The following is a 23,875-nucleotide window of genomic DNA, read 5'->3' on the forward strand; positions in this document are numbered from 1 at the left end:
AGCCCACATCAGCGATACCTCTTGTAATCCTGACTGCACATTCACCTTTCTCTACACAATCCAGAGCTTTACACATATTTTCTCTTCACAATGTCTGCTCTTGAGTCTACGCCTTCCAAGCAGGTACGTCGCGATACTTCCGGTACTTTCACCCAGCAAGACGCGTCCATGCTAACGCGTCAAAAGGTCGCATCCGCGATTGACTCGCTCAAGATGAACGACTCTCCCGCAAAGAAGCTTGACTTCTCGCCCGCGCACAAGGAGAACACTTTCAGGCCCATCGTCGGCATCCCAGATGACTTCGAGGATGACCTTGAGGAGGTCAAGCCTACCGTCGCGCCCACGATCAAGGAGGAGGAGGCCGAAGAGCCCCTCCTTCAAGAGAACCCTGGACGCTTCGTCCTGTTCCCCATCAAGTACCACGATGTAAGTCCCACTCCGATCTAACGCGCTTTACGCGTGACTAGACGCGTCATACCCCACTTAAACGATACCTATGCTGATCACATATCTACTACAGGTCTGGCAGATGTACAAGAAGGCCGAGGCCTCTTTCTGGACCGCAGAGGAGATCGATCTCTCTAAGGACCTCCACGACTGGAACTACCGCCTGAACGATGACGAGCGCTTCTTCATCTCCCACGTCCTCGCTTTCTTCGCTGCCTCCGATGGCATTGTCAACGAGAACCTTGTCGAGCGCTTCTCGAGCGAGGTACAAATCCCCGAGGCGCGATGCTTCTACGGCTTCCAGATCATGATGGAGAACGTCCACTCCGAGACCTACTCTCTTCTCATCGACACATACATTAGCGAGCCCAAGCAGCGCCGCTACCTCTTCAACGCCATCGACAACAGTAAGTTATACCTACAACGCGCCTTGCAACACCAACTAACGCGTTCCAGTTCCCTGCATCCGCAAGAAGGCCGACTGGGCCATGCGATGGATCTCCGACAAGAACTCCACTTTCGCCAACCGTCTTGTTGCCTTCGCTGCTGTTGAGGGTATCTTCTTCAGCGGCTCCTTCGCCTCTATCTTCTGGCTCAAGAAGCGTGGTCTGATGCCCGGTCTTACATTCTCCAACGAGCTCATCTCCCGCGATGAGGGTATGCACACCGACTTCGCCTGCCTTCTCTTCTCTCTCCTCAAGAACAAGCCCAGCCTGGACTCTGTCAAGGCCATCATCACTGAGGCTGTTGAGATTGAGCAAGAGTTCCTCAGCGACGCTCTGCCATGTGCTCTGCTCGGCATGAACGCCAAGCTCATGTGCCAATACATCGAGTTCGTTGCTGACCGTCTGCTGTTGGCTCTCGGCAACACCAAGGCCTACCACGCCACCAACCCCTTCGACTTCATGGAGAACATCTCGCTAGCTGGCAAGACCAACTTCTTCGAGAAGCGCGTCGGTGACTACCAGAAGGCTGGTGTCATGGCTAGCACAAAGAAGCACGAGAAGGACGGCTCATCTTCGCCCGCTCCTGAGCCCCAAGGCCAGTCCGGAGACTTCTGCTTCGACGAGGACTTCTAGACGCCTCGCCTTCTTCTTTTGCTATTTTTCTGCGATTTAGTTACTGTACAACACTTCGGACGCTTGGGTTTGGCACGGATGCCGGGCATCTTCGTTCACATACCCCCTTTGCATTTGTTGAAGTAACCACTCTTCGCACTTTGGAGTCATGGCGTTGCTAGCTAGCTGGGATGGGCCTCTTGGATGAGTGATGCGGTAGGATAGCTATGGTACGCGGCAGCGATGGGATCAACGACTTTATCATTTTGAATAATCACGAATACAAGACTTTACATATATCCATGTCTCCACTACCACATCTCCAATGACGCGTGAAAGTCTTGATGATGCTACTCGTGCATAACGCGTGCAGCTTCGGTCCGACACGCCACGCGACAGCATGCGCCTGAACGAACCAAGCTTTGCCGATACCTGCCCATTTTACCTACCACGTGGATTACTCGCAGTAGCCTTCATGCGCGCGACTTCGTCTGCAGATGCTACGCGCTGCCCAGGCGCGCAACCTTGCCCAGGTGCTTGCCCTTGGAAGGATTCGCTCAGGTACCGCCTGTTATGACGTCAGCCATGCGTGAGGCGTCCCGCGGATGCCATCCTGTGCAATTGCCACAACCGAGCTGGATACTTGCAGGCTGTCCAGCGCCATCTTCAGCTCCGCAGTTTGCGACACTTGCTTTTAACCAATCGCGCACTATGGGGATATTGGTAATCCTGTCCCTGCGTTTGCGTACAGAATTGGTGCACCAGACAACGACAGGCTAGCTCGTAAACATCCGCGACCCTCCGCAACAAAATCCGACATTATCGCTGTTCTGTTGCGGCGTGCATATTCTATGATTACCGCTTAAACCCAAGTCGCAGCACGCAAATTCGTGTGTCCAGCGAAGGCTGTCAAGTACCATTGGTGGCGCCGGGGTAGATCCATGCCGCTTCGTGACAAGTCAACATGGCAGACACCGTACCCCAGATCAAGGTGACAGACCCACCTGCCGTTGGCAAAGGCTCCTACTTCCAGAACCAGGAGAATGCGTCTTCAATTACAGTAGACGGTACGTCACACACCAGCACCCATTGCTGTCTCAAGTCACATCGCAACTTGACAGATGCTTACTCCAGGATCCACAGGCCCATTGTCCAACAAGAAACTCTCCGCCAAACTTCGAAGCCCCACCACACCGTCTGCGCAACCGACAAGCGATACACACAATGGATACATTGGTGATGGAGAGAGGCTGCCGGAAACACCCATGGACCCGCTCTCGCAAGTATGTACAGATAAGGTTCGAGATGCGGAGACGGACGCTAATTGCGCATTATCGTATAGCAAATCCTCCAGAGAACGAATACGTCGCCCGCCGTACAGAAACTACGATCCCAGAATACCGAGCCCATCCAATCGCCAACGTCACCGAACGAAGCGAACGCAGACAAGAAACTGAGTGGCGAGACGGCCCGCGACACAAGCGGGGGCAAGGCAGACAAGAAGTAAGTGCACATGTTCGCTCAAGAGAGCGCATGGAGTGTCATATGGCTACATGCCAAGGGTTAGCGCGTATTTCGTACTGAGGTTCAGGACCCGCGTATCGAGGCTGAGCTCGCGCTTCGCTCTCTTGTTGGCCTGATCGCCATGGCCGACGCTAGCCCCAGGTGTGACCGGTAAGGCTGACTATGTATGTAGGAAAGTGTCATTCCTTAGTCGCTTCATCGGAGGCAACAAAAAGAAGAGCACCCTCGATGGCGCAAGCGACAATGGCTCGGAGGCAGACGACCGACGACCAGAGGGTATGGATGCCCAACTCTATGTCGACAACTTCAGCTTCAGTCCGAAGATACCGCATCCTCCGGCATACATCAAAGTGAGGACAAAGTTCAAGAAGGAGAAGGAGTTTGACCGCGTCTTTCTGGCGCAGGAATTACGCTCTGGTTCGGATAAGAAGAGTCCTCCCGCTGCTGGATCAAACCCCGCGCCTCAGTCTGGGTCGGCCGCTACGCAGAATCCTATCTGGGCGGTTGAGTTCAGCAAAGATGGGAGGTATCTTGCTGTTGGTGGGCAGGACAGAGTCATCCGGGTCTGGGCTGTGATTGACAGCCCAGAAGGACGCCGCGCGCATGAGAATGCTGAGAGCGATCCGCATGCCCACCTCAGCGCACCAGTCTTTCAGCAGAAGCCCGTCCGCGAGTACCAAGGGCATACGTCGACCATCCTAGACTTGAGCTGGAGCAAGGTATATCGAGATTGCTTGAGGCGTTAACATATCAACTAACAGCTATCAGAACAACTTTCTGCTATCCTCTTCAATGGACAAAACCGTTCGCTTATGGCACGTTAGCCGAGACGAGAATCTATGCACGTTTAAGCATTCCGACTTTGTTCCTTCCATTCAGTTCCACCCTACGGACGATCGGTTCTTCCTAGCTGGATCGCTTGACGCCAAGTTGCGGCTATGGAGCATACCCGACAAGAGCGTGGCGTTTTCAATCACCGTTCCAGACATGATCACATCAGTAGCGTTTACACCCGACGGGAAGACGTGTATAGCTGGTACACTTGGTGGACTCTGCATGTTCTACGATACCGAAGGACTGAAATGGCAGGCGCAACTCCATGTAAAGTCAACTCGTGGCCAGAATGCGAAGGGCAGCAAGATTACTGGAATCCAAGCGACATACTGGCCTCCCGGAAGCGAGAGTGGCGAGATGAAGCTCTTAGTGTCGAGCAACGATTCGAGGCTGCGCGTCTACAATATGAAGGACAAGACTCTAGAGATGAAGTTCCGTGGTCACGAAAACAACTGCAGTCAGATACGAGCTACCTTCGCTGATAGCAGTGGACACATCATCTGTGGAAGCGAGGATCGGAAAACTTACATTTGGTCGACGACATCTACGGCAGAGGGCGAGAAGAGGAATCATCGTCCGGTGGAAATGTTCGAAGCTCATAATTCTATCACGACGTGTACTGTCATGGCACCCATCCAAACACGGCAGTTGCTCAGCGCATCGGAGGATCCCATCTTCGACCTCTGCAATCCACCGCCGGTTACGCTAGTGTCAAAAGCCGAATCTGTGGTTTCATCGCGGGCGCCGACAGAGGCAGGTTCGGCCCTTCCAACACCTGCACCCACAGATACCAATTTCAAGAAAGCTGCGGAAAGCCCAGCATACGTTGCTCGCTCGGCGCATCGAGGCGGCAATATCATCGTTACAGCAGACTATACCGGAGCGCTGAAAGTGTTCAGACAAGATTGTGCCCGCCAAAAGCGCATACGGCTGAGCGAACAGTGGGATACAGCATCCATGAAGAGAATGTCGGGTATCGGTCGACCCAGCAGCATCATATCGCGGACTAGCCGATCACGGCGGGACAGTGTATCTACACAACCACCAAACGACCGGATCATGACATGGCGACAGAGCATATCGCACGCCAGCTTTGACTCAACGAATTCCCTTCCTCGTCGCAGCGCTTCACCTCGAAAGTCGTTAGCCGCTCTAAGCTTTCACTCGACACCCCACGAATCCCCCGTCCTACATCCTACGAAAACGAACGATACCTTCGACACCAAGCCTACAGGTACACCCAAGACATCCATCTCTATGGACCGCACCACCACATCTTTACGTAGTGCATCACAATCTGAAGCCTCGTCGCCGATCAAAGAGCCATATACTGTTACTGCTGACCCAGACGACGAAGCGAGGTCACAAGGGCAAAGAGCTAGCTCTACAAACCCTCTTGCTTTGTACAACGGCCAGAGCTGGCTCTTTTGGACGAACCGCGATAAGAGTGCTCTGACGGCTGGGAACAAGAAGGAAGCGGAAAGACCGGATTTGTTGGGTCGCATGAGTACGCTTAGTCAGATTAGTAGGCTGACGGATGAGAGGAGCGAGGGGGAGGGTGATGGCAAGAATTAATGCTCTGTGGGCATTCGCTATGGGGTTTGGAGTTTTTCACGTCATAAGTACTTTGTGTCCACGCGCACATAGTGGTCAGAAGTCATTGCATCACAATGAAGTATGCAGACGAGAAACTATATTCAGTTATCTTACCAACTTTCACGGGTCGGTCCTCATGCTGCAGTCAAGTGTCAACACCAAATTCTCATTCAAATGATACGAATCATCATATCACCAGGGACAGATCACAGAGGTTGCAATGTCATTTCCTAAATTTTGTACTGTTTTTTGATCTTGTCTATCGTTTTCCTTATTTTTTTTTTGGTGGACTGAACATGCTAATCGATGTTGGTCATGCTTCAGCGAACCAGTCCAACAACCGAAAAATCAAGCACCATCACTGCGGATCATGTCTGTGTCTAGATCCGCTGTTCACGTCCACTCTATCTCCTATACTAAGGATCAAACAAACAAAGTCTACACATGAGACACCATCATCGCCGACATGATAAACCGTAGCTAGTGAATGGCCAACCTACTGGATAGTAGGGATAGCAGAGAAGGCCGACGCGAAATCAGGAACATCGGTGATGAATTCTGTGCCAGTAGGCCTGACAAGCTGGCGACGATGACTGAAGAGGCGACGCCTATCGAAAGTGGCCGTCTCGTACTCGGGGTCCCAGTCAGAGAAGGTCTCCGGGGCGATGATAGGCGTGGTGAAGGAAGCGGAGGAAGAAGCAGAGGCGGTGGGAGTAGTGTACGTGGTAGTCTCCTTGACGGGATCCCAGTCGCTAAAAGTCTCGGGAGCGATGATGGGGTAGTCGAAGAAGGAAGACGGAGACGGCGTTGCAAGCAAGTTCTTGGCGCGTGTCGTGGTCGCCAGCGTGGTGGATGCGACCGAGGCAGACTTGTCGATGGGCAGGCAGGCCGCGAAGTCGTCGACGATGTGACGGATACTGTAGTTGGGTGAGCATATGTCAAGAGGAAGGAAGTGAGGAGCTTACCCGTAGGAGTCAGTCTCGGAGATGTCAATCTCATCGTTACCACGTAGCTGGCCAACGTTGGTAGCGAATCTGCGTTTCGGTCAGATAGAGATAACAGTAGATATAGTCAGTGGGATAGCTTACTCGATGGGCCAGTACTTGGAGAACATGGCGCAGTGCTGGACGACGGGCACGTTGTTGCGACGCTGCATGTACGTGTTGACGAAGTGGCACTGGCGGCCCGAAGCATCATTGGTCTCCTCGCAAGCGGTGATGCACCTCTGAGCATTGAATTTGCCGTCTTGCCAGTACCTCATGCCCATGTAGGTGTCCTCACCGTTGCAGTCAAGAGGCGCTTCGATGGCAGCACCGAGTGCGTACTTCTCGAGGGCATAGCCGGCAGGGACATCAGGGGTGACTACGTCCTTGACGTAGGCGTTGGCGCCAGCCATGACGACGTGGAAACCCTCACGGGTCTGACCGTCGTTGATGGCGATGCTGGGGAGGATGGTGCCTGACCACAGATCGCACTCTGAAGGTAGAAGGGAAGTTAGTTGATGTCTCACATACTTTTCGAAAGAAAAAACGTACTAATATGAGTCGTAGACTCAGGGTTGGGGCAGTGGATGCCGTGAGGAGCATGGGCGGGCTGGCGCTCGAAGAAGATCGTGAAAGCATTGCACTTGGCGTCGTTGTCGCACTCGGCAGCACCTGAAAGTAGTTAGTAAAGTTGTTGAAGCCATGATGCATTTGTCCGTGTGATGCCCTTCGGCACAGAGTTGTACTTACACTTGTCGACGTCGTACGAGTCCATAGTCACGTAGTGGACGAACTGTGATGGTTCATCGTACGTGGTGAGGAGGTTGGAGTAAGACTGGACGTAGCCAGGGGGAGTGACGGCCGATGATGCAGCATCGGAGAAGGGAGTGTAGACCTGGAAAGCCTCGGGGGTGTCTGGGAAGACTTTGGGGCCAGAGCCCGAGACGAGAGGCTCGCAAACCGACCGGCTGCCGAAGTTTGCGAAGACGGTTGCCATCACCATAGGAAGAAGTCCGAGAAAGTGGACTAGAGAGAACATCTTGTTTTTGATGTTCAATTTGTTGGTAGTAGATGGAGAGAAAAGAGATGAAGAAGGAAGGAAAGAGGAGGAAAAGGCAGTATCTATATGGATTCAGCAAGAGCTGTGCGAGAATGCTAAGACTTAGAGTATGGTAGATGACGAAGGCAAGTATCCTCTATTGCCCTTGTTGAGCTGGGTCGTGCCCACTTCATCCATATGCTGCAATCGCGAGGCCTTCTCAAGAACGAATTGGCGGAGCGAAGTGCCCACCTTGTGATGAACGCGCGTACTGTTGAACCTGAACTGCCTTCCAGGAACGAGGGCTGAGCGGTAAATCAACACAAGACGGCCCAGAGGCGACTTTGTTCTCCATAACGTGGACGGGGTTCCAGATCGTGACTATAAAGGATGGAGATCGTGCCTTCTTCGGGCACATTGCTGTGGATATTCGTGCAATCTTCCCTTCAACAAATGAACCTTCGAACGCGTATCGAGGCCTGTATAACCCGATTAACGAGGGTCAGAGTCCTTAAGATACAGCAGATCTATTGCAGTTATGTAAGAGTTCCCTACTCTACTGAGCCGTTACCTAGGGATGCAATGGTACGAGTGGATTATCAGTAGTACGGCTACGCTTGGGGTGCGATACGAGCATTGGAACGGAGCACATGCGCAACATATTCACCAACGCCTGACCTGAGCCTGAAGATCGTGGTGGATGTGGAAAGCAAGGAGGCAGCAGCTCGACGAGCGAAGGGTATTAGCTCCACTAGCTCCAGACCCGCCCAAAAACGTCATAGTCTCAACCAACCAGCGACGACCAGACCAACCAACATAGTACTCGCGAATAGCAGCAACAACTTGAGCAAGACCCTCTCGGATTTTTGGTCACGTCGCCTCCTTCCATTACGAAGGTTCCCACCCTCACAACCAGGAAACTAGAGATACGCGCAATTCCGTGGTCATGGGCCGCACCGAAAAATCTCAGGGTCTTGCGCCACCCGCCGTGCGCAAAGATATTCGAGCCAAACAAGCGCGGCACGTGGTGAACAAAGTCGTTCCTGCGATATTGGCATCAAATGCAAGAGCTAGGCGAGGTGCGGACGGGAGTGAGCTTATTCCGAACCCCGGGCCGAACGGCACGGTGGGGCAGGATAGTAAGAGTAGGGATGGTGCACGTGTTGAGGGTGGTGAAGATACGGGCTATGTGAAGAGAAAGGGTCAAGGGAGGCGGAAGGTCAAAGGTGGGAAAGACGATGTTGAAGAGGAGGATGCAAGGAATGGTGATGCGGGGAGAGATGCTGGCAAAGGAAGAGGAAAGGGAAGAGGCAAGAAACGCAATGATTCTCTCGATGAAGGGCTATCAAATCTCAATTTGAATAGTACTGCAACATCAACACCCGAACCATCTAGGAAAGCGCGATGCATACGCATGATAACGACAGATGCCCTCACAGCTGCACACATGCTCGCCAACCCCTCATCATACGATGCCACCACGACCACCACATCAAAGCAGACGTCGAAGAAACAACCAAACCCATGCATCTTGAACATGGCCTCTCCCCTCCGTCCAGGCGGCGGTCTCCTAACGGGCGCTACTTCCGCCGAAGAATCCCTCTGCGCACGCACAACCCTGCTTCCTTCACTCAAAGAATCCTTCTACCGCCTCCCCGAATACGGCGGCATATACACACACGACGCGCTCGTTTTTCGCTCGGCTCTACCTCTTGGAGACAGTGCGGGAGAACTCTCTCCGACTGAGCGCTGGTACGTCGATGTAATTAGTGCGGGGATGCTACGATTTCCTGAACTAGAAGGGGAAGAAGAGGAAGAGAAGAGATTGAGCAAGAAAGATAAAGAAATTGTAGAGAGTAAAATTAGAGGTGTAATGAGGATAGCGGAGCAGAAGGGTGTAAAGGGGTTGGTGCTTGGGGCCTGGGGCGTCGGAGCGTATGGCAATCCAGTGAAAGATGTTGCAGAGGCTTTTGCGAAGGTTCTGGGCGGTAGCTCTGCTCCTTCATATGGAGGCAAGAAGAACAGCAAGTCGCCATCGACTAGTGATGAAACCTTTCCATCTATCGAAAACATCATCTTTGCTATTCCCCAACGCAAAGTCGCCAACGATTTCGCAGCTGCGTTCGGCGGCAAGATCGAAGTCGAAGAAGGCCCTGGGACTTCTGCGGAGAATGACGAAGAAGAAGATGACGAGGAAGATAAGGTAGCGGAAGAGTTGAGGAGCAAGATCCAAGAGATGGACGGCCAGATAAGTAAGGTTTGGAATCCAGATCTGAAAGCAAGGCTTGGTACTATCCTGGATGGGTTGAAAGCGCAGTTGAGGGAGAGGGAGGGGACGCCTCGGACGGGTAGTGTGGATGATGATGAGGAGGAAGATGAAGACGAGAACGATGACCAAGACAGCGATGAGGATGAAGAAGATATTGAATGCAGCGATGAGGCAGATGCAGATGAGGACGATCAAGATCTTGTTGAGCATCAACGGACGAGATCAAGTAAGACAAGAGATGTGATAGATGATAGCGATGGCGATAGTCGTTCTTAGTTGGCCTCGTACGAAGTGGAGTTCTCATCACTAAAGATTATCGTCAAGATGTTGCTAGCAAGAATACATTGGTGGGTATCTCAAAACTTCTATATGCTCAAACTTTTATGTCTATATATAGCAGATTCCGATGCGTCAACACTCAAGCGGTCGCACTGGCAGCATTCGGTCCTTGCGACACAGCTGCTGTTTTTGTATCCTCGCTGCCGTTGGTGGGCTCATCATCCTCTAAGCCCAGCTTCTTGAGGTCCACGGCCAAAGGATCAGACTCCGCTGTGCTTTCCGTAGGGCCTTCATATCCAGGTGGTGGCAACGCCCAATCAGGCAAGCCGGTCTCATAATCCCACTTCCCTTCCTCACACCTGTATCGCCGTGCATGTAGGTAGATACCTAACTCGTGCACACCTGGATCGCTATACAGGTCTGTATCGCAGACTTTACATTTCTCCCCAGTCATGCGTTCCGCTTTCCTTTTGTTGTAAGCATCGACCATTTCGTCGTGGTATGCGACCGCGTCCGCGACTTCTTCCTTGCCCATGCGCGAGAGGCGGGACATGATGTCCTCGTCGTCTTCGTCTTCGGATTGTCCGCGGCCCAGGGCGGGGCCAAACACGCGCTGGTTGGCGTATATGGGATCGTTCGATATGGGATGACCGAGGAACTGGAGGTGGACGCGGAGCTGGTGGGTGCGGCCTGTTACTGGCATGCAGCGCACAATGGAGTAGCCGCGGAGTTTCTTCCACGGCTGACCGTTGGGGCCTGTCTCTCCATCCTGCTTCTCGCCATTGTTTCCATCGTCTTTGGGTGGGTAGTATGCCAGTCTTTTGAAGACCGTCTTCGCTTCCTTGCCGTTTGCGCGCACGCGGTTCAAACCGAGCTTCGGGCTGATCTGCAGGATGGGTTTCTCGCAGAGGATCTCTCCTTCTGGGAACTCGCCCACCACTCGTGTGATGTACTCCTTCTTGACCGTCCTCCCTCTGATCTGTGCACTCAACTCCTCTGCCGCCTGCTTGTGCTTGCCAATGAACATGATGCCGCTGGTGAGCCTGTCCAGCCGGTTACACGGCAACGGGTTCCAGGTATAGCCACGATCGGCCCTCATGATCTCGATGATGGAGTTGAAGTTGTAGCGGCCGGCGGGGTGGACGGGCATGCCGGCGGGCTTGTTGATGACGATCATGTTGTCGTCTTCGTGGACGATGCCGATGGGCTGCGCGGTGCACGGAGGTTCGTGCCGGTGGAGGGTGTGGGATATGACATCGCCATTCTTAACTATGGTCTTTGTGCTCGGCACTGGCTGGCCATTGAGGACTACGCGTCCCTCTTCTATGGCCTGCTTGTAGTACTCGGCTGGGCGGTCGCGGAACTCGCTAGAGAAGATGTCGAGAATTTCCCTGCCCCGCCATCTCTCCTTGCAGAAGGTGTTGTATGTGAAGTGGTAGGGCGTGACCTTGCGCAGGCCATCTTGGAGGTAGTATGGCGGCGGCCAGGGATCGCAGGGCGTGATTGCGACGGCGGGGGGCTCTTTCCAGGGAAATTTGTCGTCGGGCAGGGGCGGGTATTTGTCGCGCGGGGGCGAGGGCACTAGGGCCATGGAGGGAGAGCCTGTGCGAGTCTTGGGCACAGGCAGGCGGCCCTTGGAGGCGAGGTATGCGAGGATGCGCGGAGAGGGCGCCAGAATCGCGGGGTCGAGGGGTTGAGGTGCGTGTGGGAGAAATCCATGTCGCGCAAGCCGAGGCTGATGGGTGACGCAGCCAACTAGCCGGCCATCTCCATGTCCGAGACGCGTCTTCTCCCAACACCAACTACCATTAGAGACAACATGGCACAGCAGGCATTGAAGTCGCGTAGACGGGGCGACTACAAGTTTCAACTCGAGTACAGGACAAGATGGTGCGTTTTCTCGCGCGAGGCCCTTCTCGGTACTGACAGTAGGAAGGAGCGACAATGACATGTACCACCACATGAACAACAGCGTCTATTACTATCTGTATGTCTTCACCATATCATGGGATACTGATACTGACTATTGGAAGATTCGACTCCGTAGTCAACACATACCTCATCCAGCACTGCTCACTGCATCCACCCACCTCTCCACAGATCGGCCTCGTCGTACACTCGCACTGCGATTACCTTGCTCCAGTCGAGTTTCCTTCCGTCGTAGACCTCGCATTACGAGTCAACAAGCTCGGCAAAAGTTCCGTCACATACGAGATTGGTGTCTTCGAAAGGGGTCAAGAGGAGGTTAAGGCTGTTGGCGAGTTCATCCACGTTTTCGTCGACCGCGACAGTCGCCGACCTGGAAAGGATGGCATGAGTGACCAGCTCAAGACTGGTCTGGAGAAGCTGCTGACGGAGAAGCCAAAGCTGTGATATATCTTGGGGTTGGAGCTGCCGAGCTGTGCCTACAACAACACCAACGTCCCAGCCATGTTGGCTGTTTGGAGACCATTCCTACAGTCCTTGGAAGACAGCCGATCGCGATGTCGCAATCAACTAGCATCGCGCTACATGCTTTACGATCGCTCAATCCCGATGGTTACTATGATCGAGAGCCATCTGGACGCTGTAATTGCATGGCCTGTCCCATCGTACATGCAGCGCTCACCACCCGGAGCCGCTACATAGCACAGGACCAGGAGAAAATTGAGTACATCCACCAAGGTCTGGGTCAGGATCGGAGCGTATCGATAACTCGATGACATGGAGATGCTGTACTAGGGAAAGCGTGTGTAGGAGACCGCTTGTCAGACTTTGTGCATTGCCGGTGCTGGCAGCATGGCATATACCAAGACACGTCGTCGTCAACCCCAATTGAGAAGACATACCAATGTCATCAAGTAAATACAGGCGGGGTATCGGTTAGTCACACTTCGGCAATGTATTTCCGGTACTCCAAATCTACTACTTGCGTTGCGTTCCAGTACTGGCATGACGTTGTACAACATACCTCCTCACATCAAAGGCCATCGTACCTTGACGCAACCAATCGCCTCTTTCCTCATCTTCCATACCTCAAAGACACAACACCATGTCCACCTCCGCGATCCAAGGCCCCGGCATCCTCTTCGTTCGCTCCCGCATATCCCCCTCCGCCAACGACATACTCCCCGAGCCCACTTTTCTCGCCTGGTATGACAACGAGCACATCCCCGAAGTAGTCTCTACATCCGGCATCGACTCTGCTTTCCGCTTCGTCGATATCCACAAGTCTTCTTCTAGCGGTGACGAGCAAAACCCAAAGCCGTTCCTGGCCTGCTACCCCATGAATGATTTGGCTTTTACGCTCGGCGACGAGTTTAAGAAGATTGGTTTCAAGAGTAGTGCGCTACCTGGTAGTGGTGTGATCTATGATTTGGCAGACATGGATGTTAGTTACCTGGGCATTGTGGGCAAGACACCGAGCCGAAGAGAGGGCGAAAGACGTGGGCCGAAGTATGTGATCTCATCGGGTATCCGACCGGAAAAGCAGCCAGCAGAAGAACAAGTCACTGCGTTCTTCAAACAGGTATATAACCCCCGTACCATCACAGTCAGTATTCTATGTGGACTCGATACTGACATTAATATTCCAGCAAATCTCAACGCTCGAAAAATCACCACAGTATATGCGAACACTGCGCTTCAAGCTCCTCTATGCGAGGACGAATGCGCAATCTCGTGCTCTGAAGGGCTTGCCGACGACAGATGAACCGCATCCCGAGCCGTCGATTTGGATGGCTATGCATGAGTTTGTGGATGTACCGGATGAAGGCTTTTTGAAGGCGCTGGACGACGATGTGGACAAGGCTGCTGAAGAGGGTGGTTGGGGCGAGACGGAAGTTGAGACGCTTGTTTGGAAGCTAGATCGTGTGCATGGGAATGGGAAGTTCTTTGAGTAAGAACATAGTAGATTCAAGATGTTTACAATAAAGCTGTCCTTTTGCGATGCAAATGATGAATGCGCCAAAGATACTAAGCGATACGTGAATCGCTACAGATATCCCGTCTTTCCTTTCGAAACGATTTCTTCTTTTTACGGTACAAGATCAATACCACTCAATGTTCATGTCCATGCTCATGATCATGATGATGTCCATCCCCCTCCTTCTCGTCCCACGGATGTCCCTCACCAACGCCCTCCCAAGGATCACCCTTCCACGTCATCCAAGTCTGATGCGCCCTAACATTCGCCTCCAGCTCTCCACACCTCCTCTGTTCCCAACTCTCTTTCCCTGCCACAACAGCCCAATGCCTCTGCGCCCTGCCCGCCCAGTACTTCGCCCGATCTTCAATTCCGAAACTACTCCACGTGTACGCTAGGATCTCTTCGTACTGGGGTAGTTCGGTCAGGAGACCTTCCTCTTCGAGATGCTCAATGAGTTTGGGGAGAAGGCCGAGAAGCTGCGGTGAATCTTCTGGGTCGGTGGGTAGAACGGATTTCAGGGCTTTGATCTCCGAGAGGCGGTCGTTGGATGCCATTGTTGCGTCGTCGTCTGCCGTGCATAGAGGGCAGGCGCAGGTGAAACCGAAGTTTGCTTCTATAGACTTCACGCGACGCCGGCGAGCACGTCTTTCGAAGCCATCTATGCAGTGGTTAGATTCATGGTTTAAGAACGCTCGCTGGTGGACAGTCACTCACAGCTTCTCGTGATCTCTTCTCCTGGCTTAATGTCCTTGAGAGCGAAGACTTCGAATGAGAGAGTGTAGTCGTCGAACCGCCATAGAGTATTTGGTCGACAAGCATGGTTGATGCGCTGTATCTAAGTTAGATTATGTTCAATGGTAAGCCTATCATTCATGACTTACAGCAGCCTCGGGGATGACTGCTAGAAGCTCCGGCAGCTCATCAACCCATGGCCATTTCACCCCAATGCCGTTGGTCGTGACAATGTCCTCGACAGTGCCATCCACATTGACATCCAATTTCTTGACCATCTCTCTAGTTTTTGTCGGCAACTGGTCGACTGCCTGCTTCAACACGAGTTGTGGCCTCGGCATATCCGGCATCTCCAGTATCTGCTTAGCGACGAACAGCACAGGAGTCTGCACAATCAAGCTCTCGCCTGGAAAGATTCCAGCGATGTCTTTCTTCGCAAACAACCCTTTTCCCTTCTCTCCTGCGTATTTGACCTCCCACATACCCATCTCTTCACCCACCTGGCCTTCCATGCCCCCAATGCTCATGCCAAACGTCTCCATCGTCACGCTAGCCGCGATCTCGGGACTCACAACGAAGCTGATTCCGCGACCGTTGTTGTAGTCAACATTAGTGTACGCGCAGAACGTTTGATGAGCACCTAATCCTGTGTTCTCGCTCGCTTCACTCGGTAGCACGACGTCCACGCATGTAGGGTGATGCGTCCATGGGAAGGTATCGGAAGTGTAGCCATCCTGGGCCACGGGACAAACTGTTGCAGGTTTATTCATAAGGCCATCTTGAATAACGGGACTGCGTGCTGTGTAGAAAAGTTCCGTCCTGGCAGTTGACGCGCATAGGAGTGCGGTCGAGACAGCGAAATAACTGGGTAGATACCGTCGCCGCGGCCATGTTGCTGTGACCATCTTCCAAGCTCTTTACTTTCTTGTTTTCCTTAAAAGATGCCGAAAAGGAAAAGAAAGATCAAAGAAGCCAGACGTCGACATCCTCGACGTCGGAAGAATTAATCGCGCGAGATAGGAAGCCACGTTTCACGAGTAATCACGAGTAATGATCTCCGAAACCCCTGCTGCTGAAACGTGCTGGCTGCTTGGCGGTTGCGTTGCGCCTGCATCTAGATTGTCTTGGGGATGCATGAGGCCAGTGAGGGTTTGGGGCTGTTACCGTCGTTTGATGAGATACATGATCCGGCAGGATGGTTGATGTGGGGAGGACTAGCTTCAGCGCCGGGAGAGTCGGTTGAATGGCGCACGTGAGCTGCGAGAACATCGCGCCTTCCCACTCTCCATAAGCGAGGTTGTTATCCGACGGACCACGACTTTATCGTATGATATGTACGGTATGCTCTGATTCAATTTTCGGCAGGTGCGATCCTTCCAATGGATCTCACGTCTGGCAGGGGCAACATGCGCACACTGCGAGGTTGCGGCTTGAGGGCTGCACTTCGACAGCGAGCGTCTGGCTTGCGCAGGCCAGACCGACGCCAGGGACGATAATATGAAGGTTTTACCATCTCAAGTGGGCTTGACCTCAAGAGCAATAGCAATCACGACCTTTAACAAGCTGCCCAATTGCTTGCAACACGCGCAACAAACTCGCCCAAGTATAAAGCACAACCTGGAGCGCTCTCCACTCTGCAACTAGCACCCTCAGTATCTAACATGCCTTCAAGAGATCCGCTCCATGCTCGCATCGTAGAGTTCATGGACGTGACTTCCAATCTGACCATCGAAGAGAAGAACCAGCTCGCGAGTAAGTCGTCTGGGCGTTGCTGTCCCCTTCCGCGGACACCCAGTACACAAGAGCTAATATGACTAGATGATCTCCGCTTCATCATCACCGTTGTTAAAGGGTTCGTCGATACCAATCCACTTTCTTTGAATCTTGCCCTGGAGTGTAATAGTCATGGCGAGTTTCGCATGCTCTTCGTTCGCGATGATCAGTTTATCTTGGGGAGGACCACGAATACGCGCAATGCGGCATTGGATGGTTTACGACGGACAGTGGAGGAGTTAATTGATGTGTTTGTGTCGCGTAACTCTGTCAAGCTGCTGGTATAATTGGTACTATCAGATGAACGCTATCACATCAGTTTCCACAATTTAGTCTCCTTGCAACCTTGACATGTACTATCCCCGCATCTTCCGCCTGTGATGCTCGACCAAATCATTCTCCAGCACCATAACAGCGTCGAAATGATTCTCCCCGACAGCCTTCGCAACAAACTTCTTCTCTTTCTTTCCATCCACGTATAAGCTCGCCTCCACGGACTTTCCGTCTCTACTGCTGATGATCAAGAACTCCTTCTCATCCCTGACGCCGAAATCAGGTCCGTATATGGCGCGACCTAACAACTCATCAATATTGTAAAACAACGCCAAACTTGGACAAACGCCAAACTCACCAACAGCCATCTTGCCCGCCCTCGCTAACCAAGCCATAGCGAGCGCCTCTCGCTTATCAGGTACCCTTTCACCCTTCTGCTTCGCTAGATTTCGTATATCCCGCGCCGTCTCCTCGTCTTCCTTGTCTCTCTCCCATTCCAGCTCGCATTTGACTCTTGGCCTGATGTTCAGGCCGCGGTCCATGTCGGAAGAATTCCATGTGAAGTGCTCATGTTTCCAGTCGTTTGCTGGTGTTCTGAATGAGCGGTGTTCGCGGGTGCGAGCGATTTCTGCGGGGTTGTCGACAGCGCGGATGTGCGTGAGATAGTGGCTAGATGACGACGGTGGTAGAACTTTCACGGTGATGTGGTATGTTGATGCGATCAAGGCTGCGCCGTGGAGTTGTGCGGGGCTGGTTGGCATGGTTGCGCTTCGGGTGTTGGGAAGTATGCGGCGATTGGAGATGTTGGGATCTGCTAGTAGTCAACAGTAGTTGGATTAGTGTGAGTATTAAAGTCAGAAACCCATAGTAGCCACATAAATAGTCCGCTCAGTCAGTGAATTCCATTCCTACTAGCTGGCTGGTGAAGTGTCGCAAACGCTATGCGAACGCGGCTTCAGCAATGCACAAGCTCGCACTACATGCCATGTCTGTTTGACAGCTAAAAAGAGCTTCAAGCATTGTGTAGTTTCACATTCCATGTCCCACCTATTGAAGTTGCGAATCGTGATGCTTGCTTGGCAATGATAATTGCGGCGTAAAAAGGATAGGATCACTCCACGCGACGCGTTATGTGTATTTGATTAAGCAAGTTCTTAGGCAAGTACTAGACTGTCTGCAGGGTTGACTAGTGCGGAAAGATACGTCCTAGAGCATCTTCTAAAGATCATAGTCATTCCTCACAAAGTAAAGAGAGTCGTAATGGCATATCGTGTAAAGCTGTTAAAAAACGTTCACCAGTGACGATTCTCAGAACTACGGGTTATGCCAGTCCCACGCTGAGCCATCATCTGAAGCAGTACTCACGCCATTGGGAAAAGCTACATGGGGCAACTCCTAGTACCTGCCGCCTGGTGGCGGTTGGCCATACTGCTGCTGACCTGGGTATCCACCGGGGCCTCCTTGGGGCGGTCGCTGCTGACCATACTGACCTGGTGGAGGTGCTTGTTGACCGTAGCCTTGTGGAGGTGCGCCGGGTGGAGCACCGTATCCTTGGGGCGGATGCTGACCAGGGGGAGCACCGTAACCCTGGGGTGGCTGCTGCCCATAGCCTTGCGGTGGCTGTTGACCATAGCCCTGGGGTGGCTGTTGGCCGTAACCTGGAGGGGGTGCGCCATACTGGCCGGGTGGTGCGCCGTACCCGCCAGGCGCTGGGTTGCTCTTCTCGTCCTTCGAGTCGTAGCTTCGATCAATCGCACCGAGGAGAAGCTTGATGATCCAAAGATCGGGAGTCAGGTCCACGGGAGGGTTGGCACGCATCATCTCTTCCTGTTCGTTTTCGAAGTCTGATTTTCAGTTAGCACAGGTCTGGTCTGGAATATTTGGAACTTACTGGATGTGCAGTCAACCATAGGGCCAACCTCAGGGTCCTCATCAAGCCGACTGAGGAATTGCCTGGCAGTCGTGTCGTTTCCTACTTGAGCAAACTCGAAGGCGACAGCGCCACGCCCGTAGGGGGTCGACTGGAGCTGTCTGTAGGTCTCCTTGATGACTTCAAAAATCTTGGATGAAGCTTCTCCCGCCGGCTGCCCATCGGTGATGGCGATGACCAATACCGGCTTCTGCATCTGGCCTGAGCGTGCCTTTGGAATTACTATCTCCTGGATTACCTTCTTCTCCATCGAAGTACCCATGGGCGTGAGGCCCTTGAAGTTGACGCCGCGCATGATCTCTGCGACCTGCGCCTCTGTTGCGACGCCATCTTGGAGAGGTCGGCCCTGTTGGCTGCGAGCGCCCGAAAGATCAGTGTTCATGCAGCGGACAGAGATGCCATCGTTATCGAAGAGAGTTGCAGCAAAAGAGACTCGGTCCAGAATAAGGCGCAAGTCTGTTATACGGCTGCCTTCCTCTTCGAACTGCATGGATCCACTGTCATCTAGTAGGTGTCAGTTTGGTCAGCATTCTCGAATTGAACGACTTACCGATGTATAGCACGATGTCGTAAAGTGCTAGCTTAACGATGTCATTGGCAATCTCCTTTTGGATTTTCCAGCGCGAGATGACTTGGTTGATCTTGGAGGGAGCTTGTTGGGCAATCTGGTCAAGATTCTGGCAGATCGGAAAGTTCTGGAGGCCCTTCTCTTGAATGCAAGCTTGCAAAAGCTGCTTGTAGCCCGCAATCTCAGCTGGTCCGGCCTGGACCTGTTGGGGAGGGGGCGGGCCGCCGCCATATCCTCCTTGTGGTGGAGGTGCGCCATACTGGCCCTGCGGAGGCTGTCCTGGTGGTCCACCCTAATATCACGTTAGTCTCTACACAAATCTTTGCGGAAAGTCACTAGCTCTGCGTCTTTGCTCATACGTGGGTTTGAAAATCGAAAAAATCTAAATTAGTACGAACATTCGGTTGGAAAGAGGGCTGCTGGCCATAAGGTTGGCCATATTGCTGCGGCGCCTGTCCATAAGCGGGCTGCTGTGGTTGACCCCATTGGCTTTGCTGCTGGTGAGGCTGTTGTGGTGGTTGCTGTCCATATGGCGGCGGGACCTGTGGCTGATTCCATTGCGCGGGGGGCGCTTGACCTGGTTGTGGGGACTGTGGGAATGTCGATTGAGAATATGGAGATGAAGGCTGTTGTCCTGGCGGCGGTGGCGGGGGTCTGCTATACCCTGACTGCCCTTGTGGATATGGTGAAGATGCGCCATATTGGGTGGGAGCTGCGGGTTGCGCAAAAGGCGACTGCGGCGGCGCATACGAACCAGGACGCGGAGGCATAGGAGGACCAGGCTGTTGTTGTTGCGCATAAGGATTTGGCGCCTGCCCGGCGTTGGGCTGATAGGCAGTATAGCTAGATGACATCTTGCTTGATAGAGGCATGTGTGGCTAGGTCCAGGAACGAAGTGTGGCGGAAAAAGTCCAGAGTGGATGCCGGGCGTGCGATAATTTATTGGTGCCAAAAGCAAGTGGAGAACTAGGGAAGAGGCTTGCGAATGCCCAGTCTTAAGTGGCGGGTAGAGAAGGGCGATGACGACGCAGAGCAAGTGACAAGAGAAAGAAAGAGCTTTGGGCTTACCCCGGGAGCACCGGCACCTTGGGCACCTGGATACGCTTGATACTGTGGCTGTCCAGGCTACGTTGCATTAGTGAATCATTGCCAACATTACCTTGCACCTGAAAACTTACGTAGCCACCCTGTCCACCTTGCGGAGGATAGCCAGACGCAGCTTGAGCTGCTGCCATCTTACTTGCGAGCTTTGTTACGAATCAGCCACGAATGACGCATGCGGGGTATAGAGGGGCAGCCAAGGAGCTGGCCGATAACATACACCCATCTTACTATTGACGTGTAGAGGTTGTAGTAGGAGATTGAGGATTGAGGATGTCGGACAAGGCTGAATTTGGAGATGAAATCAGACAAGGTTGAGATGGAAGGTCGGGTTATAATGTATGCCTTGCGATACCGTTGGAACAACCTTGGAAATGGCCGACGCTGACCATCAGCTAACGCCCACTCAGCCCCAGTGGAGCCGCTGCACCGCCCTCACCTGATGACGTTCCTATTGGCCAACGACACATGGCCATTATTCATTTGTGCATCGTGTTTGTTGGTTACGAATTGTGGGAACGCGTGAGGCTGTGCTTGGTGCTTTCGGAAAACTGACGCCACGAGGCCCACGAACGAGCGGGGCGTCAGCAGGCAGCCGTAAACCTAGATACCGTCCAATCACCTTCCGGGCATGTGAATTTGCCGGTCAAGAACTCTACTGCGCCTCCAACCGATTGCAATGATAGTCACGACCGCATACACATCTATATTGCACTCGCAGCTCACAGGGCACTCTGTGCGGGTGGTGCCTGGAGTTGTGCATCTAGGTACCACTACCTAGGTACCTCTTGACGCGCTCATCTTCATATTAGTGTCTACTAGCCCAGCTGTCAAAATCCTCGCGCTTGGCTTCACGATAGTTGTTTTCATGTATCTGGCTAATAATGCCAGACGCGCTGGCCTGGACGATGGCCCACTTGCATACTATTCGGAAACGCGACAAACCGGAATGAAGGCTGCGAATGAACACTCGCCAAGTAACCAATACACAACGCGTGAGAATGGATGTGTTTTGACATCCGGAAGACCTTGCACAGTCCTCATTGAAGATGGACGGACCATGAAATAGTGTGACGTAAAACCATCAACTCGAAAGCGACATGTCAGCCACAAACGACAGGAAGAAAGTGAATTTACATATCTCCGTCTATGCCTTGTAGCAGCCCCAACTGAGCGCATCCCCATTGCACCGAGCATACACTCCAGCACCATATTGGTTAACGCATGCCCGAGGAGTGTCGACACCCGTCTTGAAATTTGTATACGCATCCCAGCACTTCCAACCGTTGCATGTACTATCAAATCGAAGAGCTCTCCACTGAGGTCCAACCTCCTTTATACAATAAGCGTCCATGTTAATGCCCTAAATCATCGATGTCTGAAATCAGTGTTTGTCTCACCAAGATTGTTCTCATGGGAGAATTTACCCCTAGGTATTCACCTGATGCTGCTGCGGCAGTGGCGGGTTCGGCAAGGGCTGCTGGGGCGGCAATTGCTGGTGCAGCGAAGAGACCGAAGCTGATGATTACGCGGAGAATAGTGATGTGAGTGACCATGTTGGCGGCTGTGTTCTGAGGGGAATCAGCCATCGTAAGGGTGAGCGTGTATACATTGAAGTTTATATATCGTAGACTGTGCTAAAGGAAGGGACTCGTTACTATGACATACTTGATGAAGATCGCTGAGGACAGGCGTATGGTATATAGCTGTTTCAATCTATGAAGGGTCTGTTGCGTATTGACCGAATGAATAGGGGTAGTGAGGAGCTGTTCGAGGTGAAGAAAAGGCGTTCTTATAGCAATTCTTTCATCTTTGAACAGACGCTTCTATTAGGTCGTCAAGGCGTAAGGCGTATTCTTTGTCGCCCGGCTCGAAGTATTGGATTAGAGCATCCTAATCGCAGGCTAAAGTTCTGGGGCGTAAGTTGAAGTGGCACAGACCGGCATGCGATGCAGTCTGGTGGAGTGCCGTTCATGCTGACATGCAGCATAGCTTAGGAAAGACAGGTGAATCTATCGACAGGCGGCCCAATCCTACGTAGCAAGTCTACTGGAGCTAGATGCACTTTGTAGTAGATAGTTTCGAGACAGTTACGCTTATGTATCTGTTTTGGGCTTTGGCGTTGACAGAGTTTCGAGCCTGGACGGAGGCGAACTCGGATGAGGAAGGTCTTGAGGTTAGGCCCTCCGTAGGATTCGAGCGCGGAGCCAGCCGAGCACGCAGGGACTTGCACATCAACCGTAGGATTGGTTCTTTCTAATAGGCTTTTCTGTCGATATTAGCGAAGGCTGATGAAGGATGCTCACTACAGCATCGTCTAAGGTTTGTGGTTAGGAAGTGTGCCGCTTGCAAGGGAAAAACCCACCAATCGTTGCTTGGGTCGCGACATTGCAGTAAACCTCTGAAAATGTACCTGTGTCGCGCATTGGAAGCGGACAGACTCTAACGACAGGCCATGTTTGAAATCATCGCTAGGTTTCCACGTGTATCTCGTAGTGGTGCAGAATGAAAGAAACTCTACGATAGAATATAGCAGAAGAAATAGTGGTTTGCCGCTCGGATCTAGATGTCCGTCAAATAAGCAGATACGCATTCTTTCTGCTCAGTACGGCCGTGCTACCTCATGTATTACTCGAACTGATTCCGGCTAGGATCAGGCGCAGCGTATCCTCTCCTGAAGAGGAAGCTCTGCAGCCTATCCTCAACTCTCGCAAACTATGGAATCGTTAGCCTCAGAGACATTATTTGTAACTTCGTTAAGTCACTATTTTAGGTTGCGCTCTCTGAGCTGAAGCACTTACAAAACCCCGGCCCTGTACTCCATCTCTGACCCATACCCCATATCCACCCATGAGGTTTGCCATCATGACGTCCGTAGACAGGCGGTCTCCTACTATTGCAATTTGATCTGGTCTGGTCACACCAGAGTCTGGATGCGCCCTGAAGTAAGCCATGACCTCTTCCTTACAGCCAGGCTTCTTGGTGGTATGTCGCAACACTTTGACACCGGTGTTGGCCTCCAAGACATCGGCCTGGGCATAGTTCTTATCGGATGATGTGCCAGCTGTGTTAGACACTATCAAGAGTTTTGAGCCTGGATAAGCGCGTCGCAGGCGCTGGAAATGATCCTGAAATGGTGATTAGTAACGTTCTGGGCGGGAAAGGCGCATAGCAGTACTTCATATGGCTTGTAAATCTCATCGGTATGTGGAACAGCAAAACAGTTGTCTTTGTCGAGCACTACAGCTTGGATGTCTACCTCTTTCTGCTCGTTGACCCCATCCTTCCTAAAAGCTTTCGACAAGGGAATGGGCAGATGATTGAATGTTGAGACCGTATGCTGCGGGAGACAAAGAGTCGGATTCCAAATCAGCCGAAAGACGTTCAAAGTGCCCGAGATGTTCATTTGGGATGCAGCGTGGTATGATTGCGATGGTGGAACTGGATGGTGACGCGCTTGTTGCGCGCTGCTTTTCGAGAGATGTTGTTTCCGACGGTTCCGATATCGTTCCGAGCAACTCTCGAGACCGACCGCTGCAATCAGTACCAGCGAACTCCGCTT

General features: G+C 52.5%; 11 protein-coding genes across 11 annotated transcripts; 5 read left to right on the top strand and 6 right to left on the bottom strand.

Annotated features, from left to right (window-relative positions):
• Window positions 1-90: 90 nt before the first annotated feature.
• On the top strand, window positions 91-1,526 carry RNR2 (Ribonucleotide-diphosphate reductase (RNR), small subunit; the record flags this gene model as incomplete). Its single annotated transcript, XM_049340169.1, has 4 exons — window positions 91-123; window positions 187-426; window positions 521-854; window positions 904-1,526. 4 exons carry the CDS (start codon window positions 91-93, stop codon window positions 1,524-1,526), a joined length of 1,230 nt encoding a protein of 409 aa, XP_049202491.1.
• Window positions 1,527-2,469: 943 nt separating this feature from the next.
• J4E93_002223 (uncharacterized protein) lies at window positions 2,470-5,438 on the top strand (the record flags this gene model as incomplete). Its single annotated transcript, XM_049340170.1, has 5 exons — window positions 2,470-2,572; window positions 2,649-2,788; window positions 2,848-3,008; window positions 3,202-3,748; window positions 3,798-5,438. 5 exons carry the CDS (start codon window positions 2,470-2,472, stop codon window positions 5,436-5,438), a joined length of 2,592 nt encoding a protein of 863 aa, XP_049202492.1.
• Window positions 5,439-5,955: 517 nt separating this feature from the next.
• Window positions 5,956-7,481, bottom strand: J4E93_002224 (uncharacterized protein; the record flags this gene model as incomplete). The annotated part of the gene is made up of 5 exons (XM_049340171.1): window positions 5,956-6,376; window positions 6,425-6,493; window positions 6,548-6,935; window positions 6,995-7,114; window positions 7,193-7,481. The coding sequence occupies 5 exons, from the start codon at window positions 7,479-7,481 to the stop codon at window positions 5,956-5,958; spliced, it is 1,287 nt and encodes a 428-aa protein (XP_049202493.1).
• A 946-nt stretch (window positions 7,482-8,427) lies between these two features.
• On the top strand, window positions 8,428-10,026 carry J4E93_002225 (uncharacterized protein; the record flags this gene model as incomplete). Its single annotated transcript, XM_049340172.1, has 1 exon — window positions 8,428-10,026. The coding sequence occupies one exon, from the start codon at window positions 8,428-8,430 to the stop codon at window positions 10,024-10,026; it is 1,599 nt and encodes a 532-aa protein (XP_049202494.1).
• Window positions 10,027-10,168: 142 nt separating this feature from the next.
• On the bottom strand, window positions 10,169-11,620 carry J4E93_002226 (uncharacterized protein; the record flags this gene model as incomplete). Its single annotated transcript, XM_049340173.1, has 1 exon — window positions 10,169-11,620. One exon carries the CDS (start codon window positions 11,618-11,620, stop codon window positions 10,169-10,171), a length of 1,452 nt encoding a protein of 483 aa, XP_049202495.1.
• Window positions 11,621-11,848: 228 nt separating this feature from the next.
• Window positions 11,849-12,402, top strand: J4E93_002227 (uncharacterized protein; the record flags this gene model as incomplete). The annotated part of the gene is made up of 3 exons (XM_049340174.1): window positions 11,849-11,919; window positions 11,966-12,016; window positions 12,063-12,402. 3 exons carry the CDS (start codon window positions 11,849-11,851, stop codon window positions 12,400-12,402), a joined length of 462 nt encoding a protein of 153 aa, XP_049202496.1.
• Window positions 12,403-13,060: 658 nt separating this feature from the next.
• Window positions 13,061-13,910, top strand: J4E93_002228 (uncharacterized protein; the record flags this gene model as incomplete). Its single annotated transcript, XM_049340175.1, has 2 exons — window positions 13,061-13,561; window positions 13,605-13,910. 2 exons carry the CDS (start codon window positions 13,061-13,063, stop codon window positions 13,908-13,910), a joined length of 807 nt encoding a protein of 268 aa, XP_049202497.1.
• A 157-nt stretch (window positions 13,911-14,067) lies between these two features.
• Window positions 14,068-15,573, bottom strand: J4E93_002229 (uncharacterized protein; the record flags this gene model as incomplete). The annotated part of the gene is made up of 3 exons (XM_049340176.1): window positions 14,068-14,594; window positions 14,651-14,765; window positions 14,818-15,573. The coding sequence occupies 3 exons, from the start codon at window positions 15,571-15,573 to the stop codon at window positions 14,068-14,070; spliced, it is 1,398 nt and encodes a 465-aa protein (XP_049202498.1).
• Window positions 15,574-16,797: 1,224 nt separating this feature from the next.
• On the bottom strand, window positions 16,798-17,580 carry J4E93_002230 (uncharacterized protein; the record flags this gene model as incomplete). The annotated part of the gene is made up of 3 exons (XM_049340177.1): window positions 16,798-17,015; window positions 17,073-17,525; window positions 17,577-17,580. 3 exons carry the CDS (start codon window positions 17,578-17,580, stop codon window positions 16,798-16,800), a joined length of 675 nt encoding a protein of 224 aa, XP_049202499.1.
• Window positions 17,581-18,109: 529 nt separating this feature from the next.
• On the bottom strand, window positions 18,110-20,447 carry J4E93_002231 (uncharacterized protein; the record flags this gene model as incomplete). Its single annotated transcript, XM_049340178.1, has 5 exons — window positions 18,110-18,558; window positions 18,606-19,148; window positions 19,195-19,504; window positions 19,611-20,055; window positions 20,281-20,447. The coding sequence occupies 5 exons, from the start codon at window positions 20,445-20,447 to the stop codon at window positions 18,110-18,112; spliced, it is 1,914 nt and encodes a 637-aa protein (XP_049202500.1).
• Window positions 20,448-22,941: 2,494 nt separating this feature from the next.
• On the bottom strand, window positions 22,942-23,719 carry J4E93_002232 (uncharacterized protein; the record flags this gene model as incomplete). The annotated part of the gene is made up of 4 exons (XM_049340179.1): window positions 22,942-23,028; window positions 23,115-23,441; window positions 23,492-23,607; window positions 23,665-23,719. The coding sequence occupies 4 exons, from the start codon at window positions 23,717-23,719 to the stop codon at window positions 22,942-22,944; spliced, it is 585 nt and encodes a 194-aa protein (XP_049202501.1).
• Window positions 23,720-23,875: the final 156 nt, after the last annotated feature.

Source organism: Alternaria ventricosa, assembly GCF_023758065.1.
Source record: "Alternaria ventricosa strain BMP 2768 chromosome Unknown scaffold_3, whole genome shotgun sequence".
Classification (NCBI taxonomy): Eukaryota; Fungi; Ascomycota; class Dothideomycetes; order Pleosporales; family Pleosporaceae; genus Alternaria; species Alternaria ventricosa.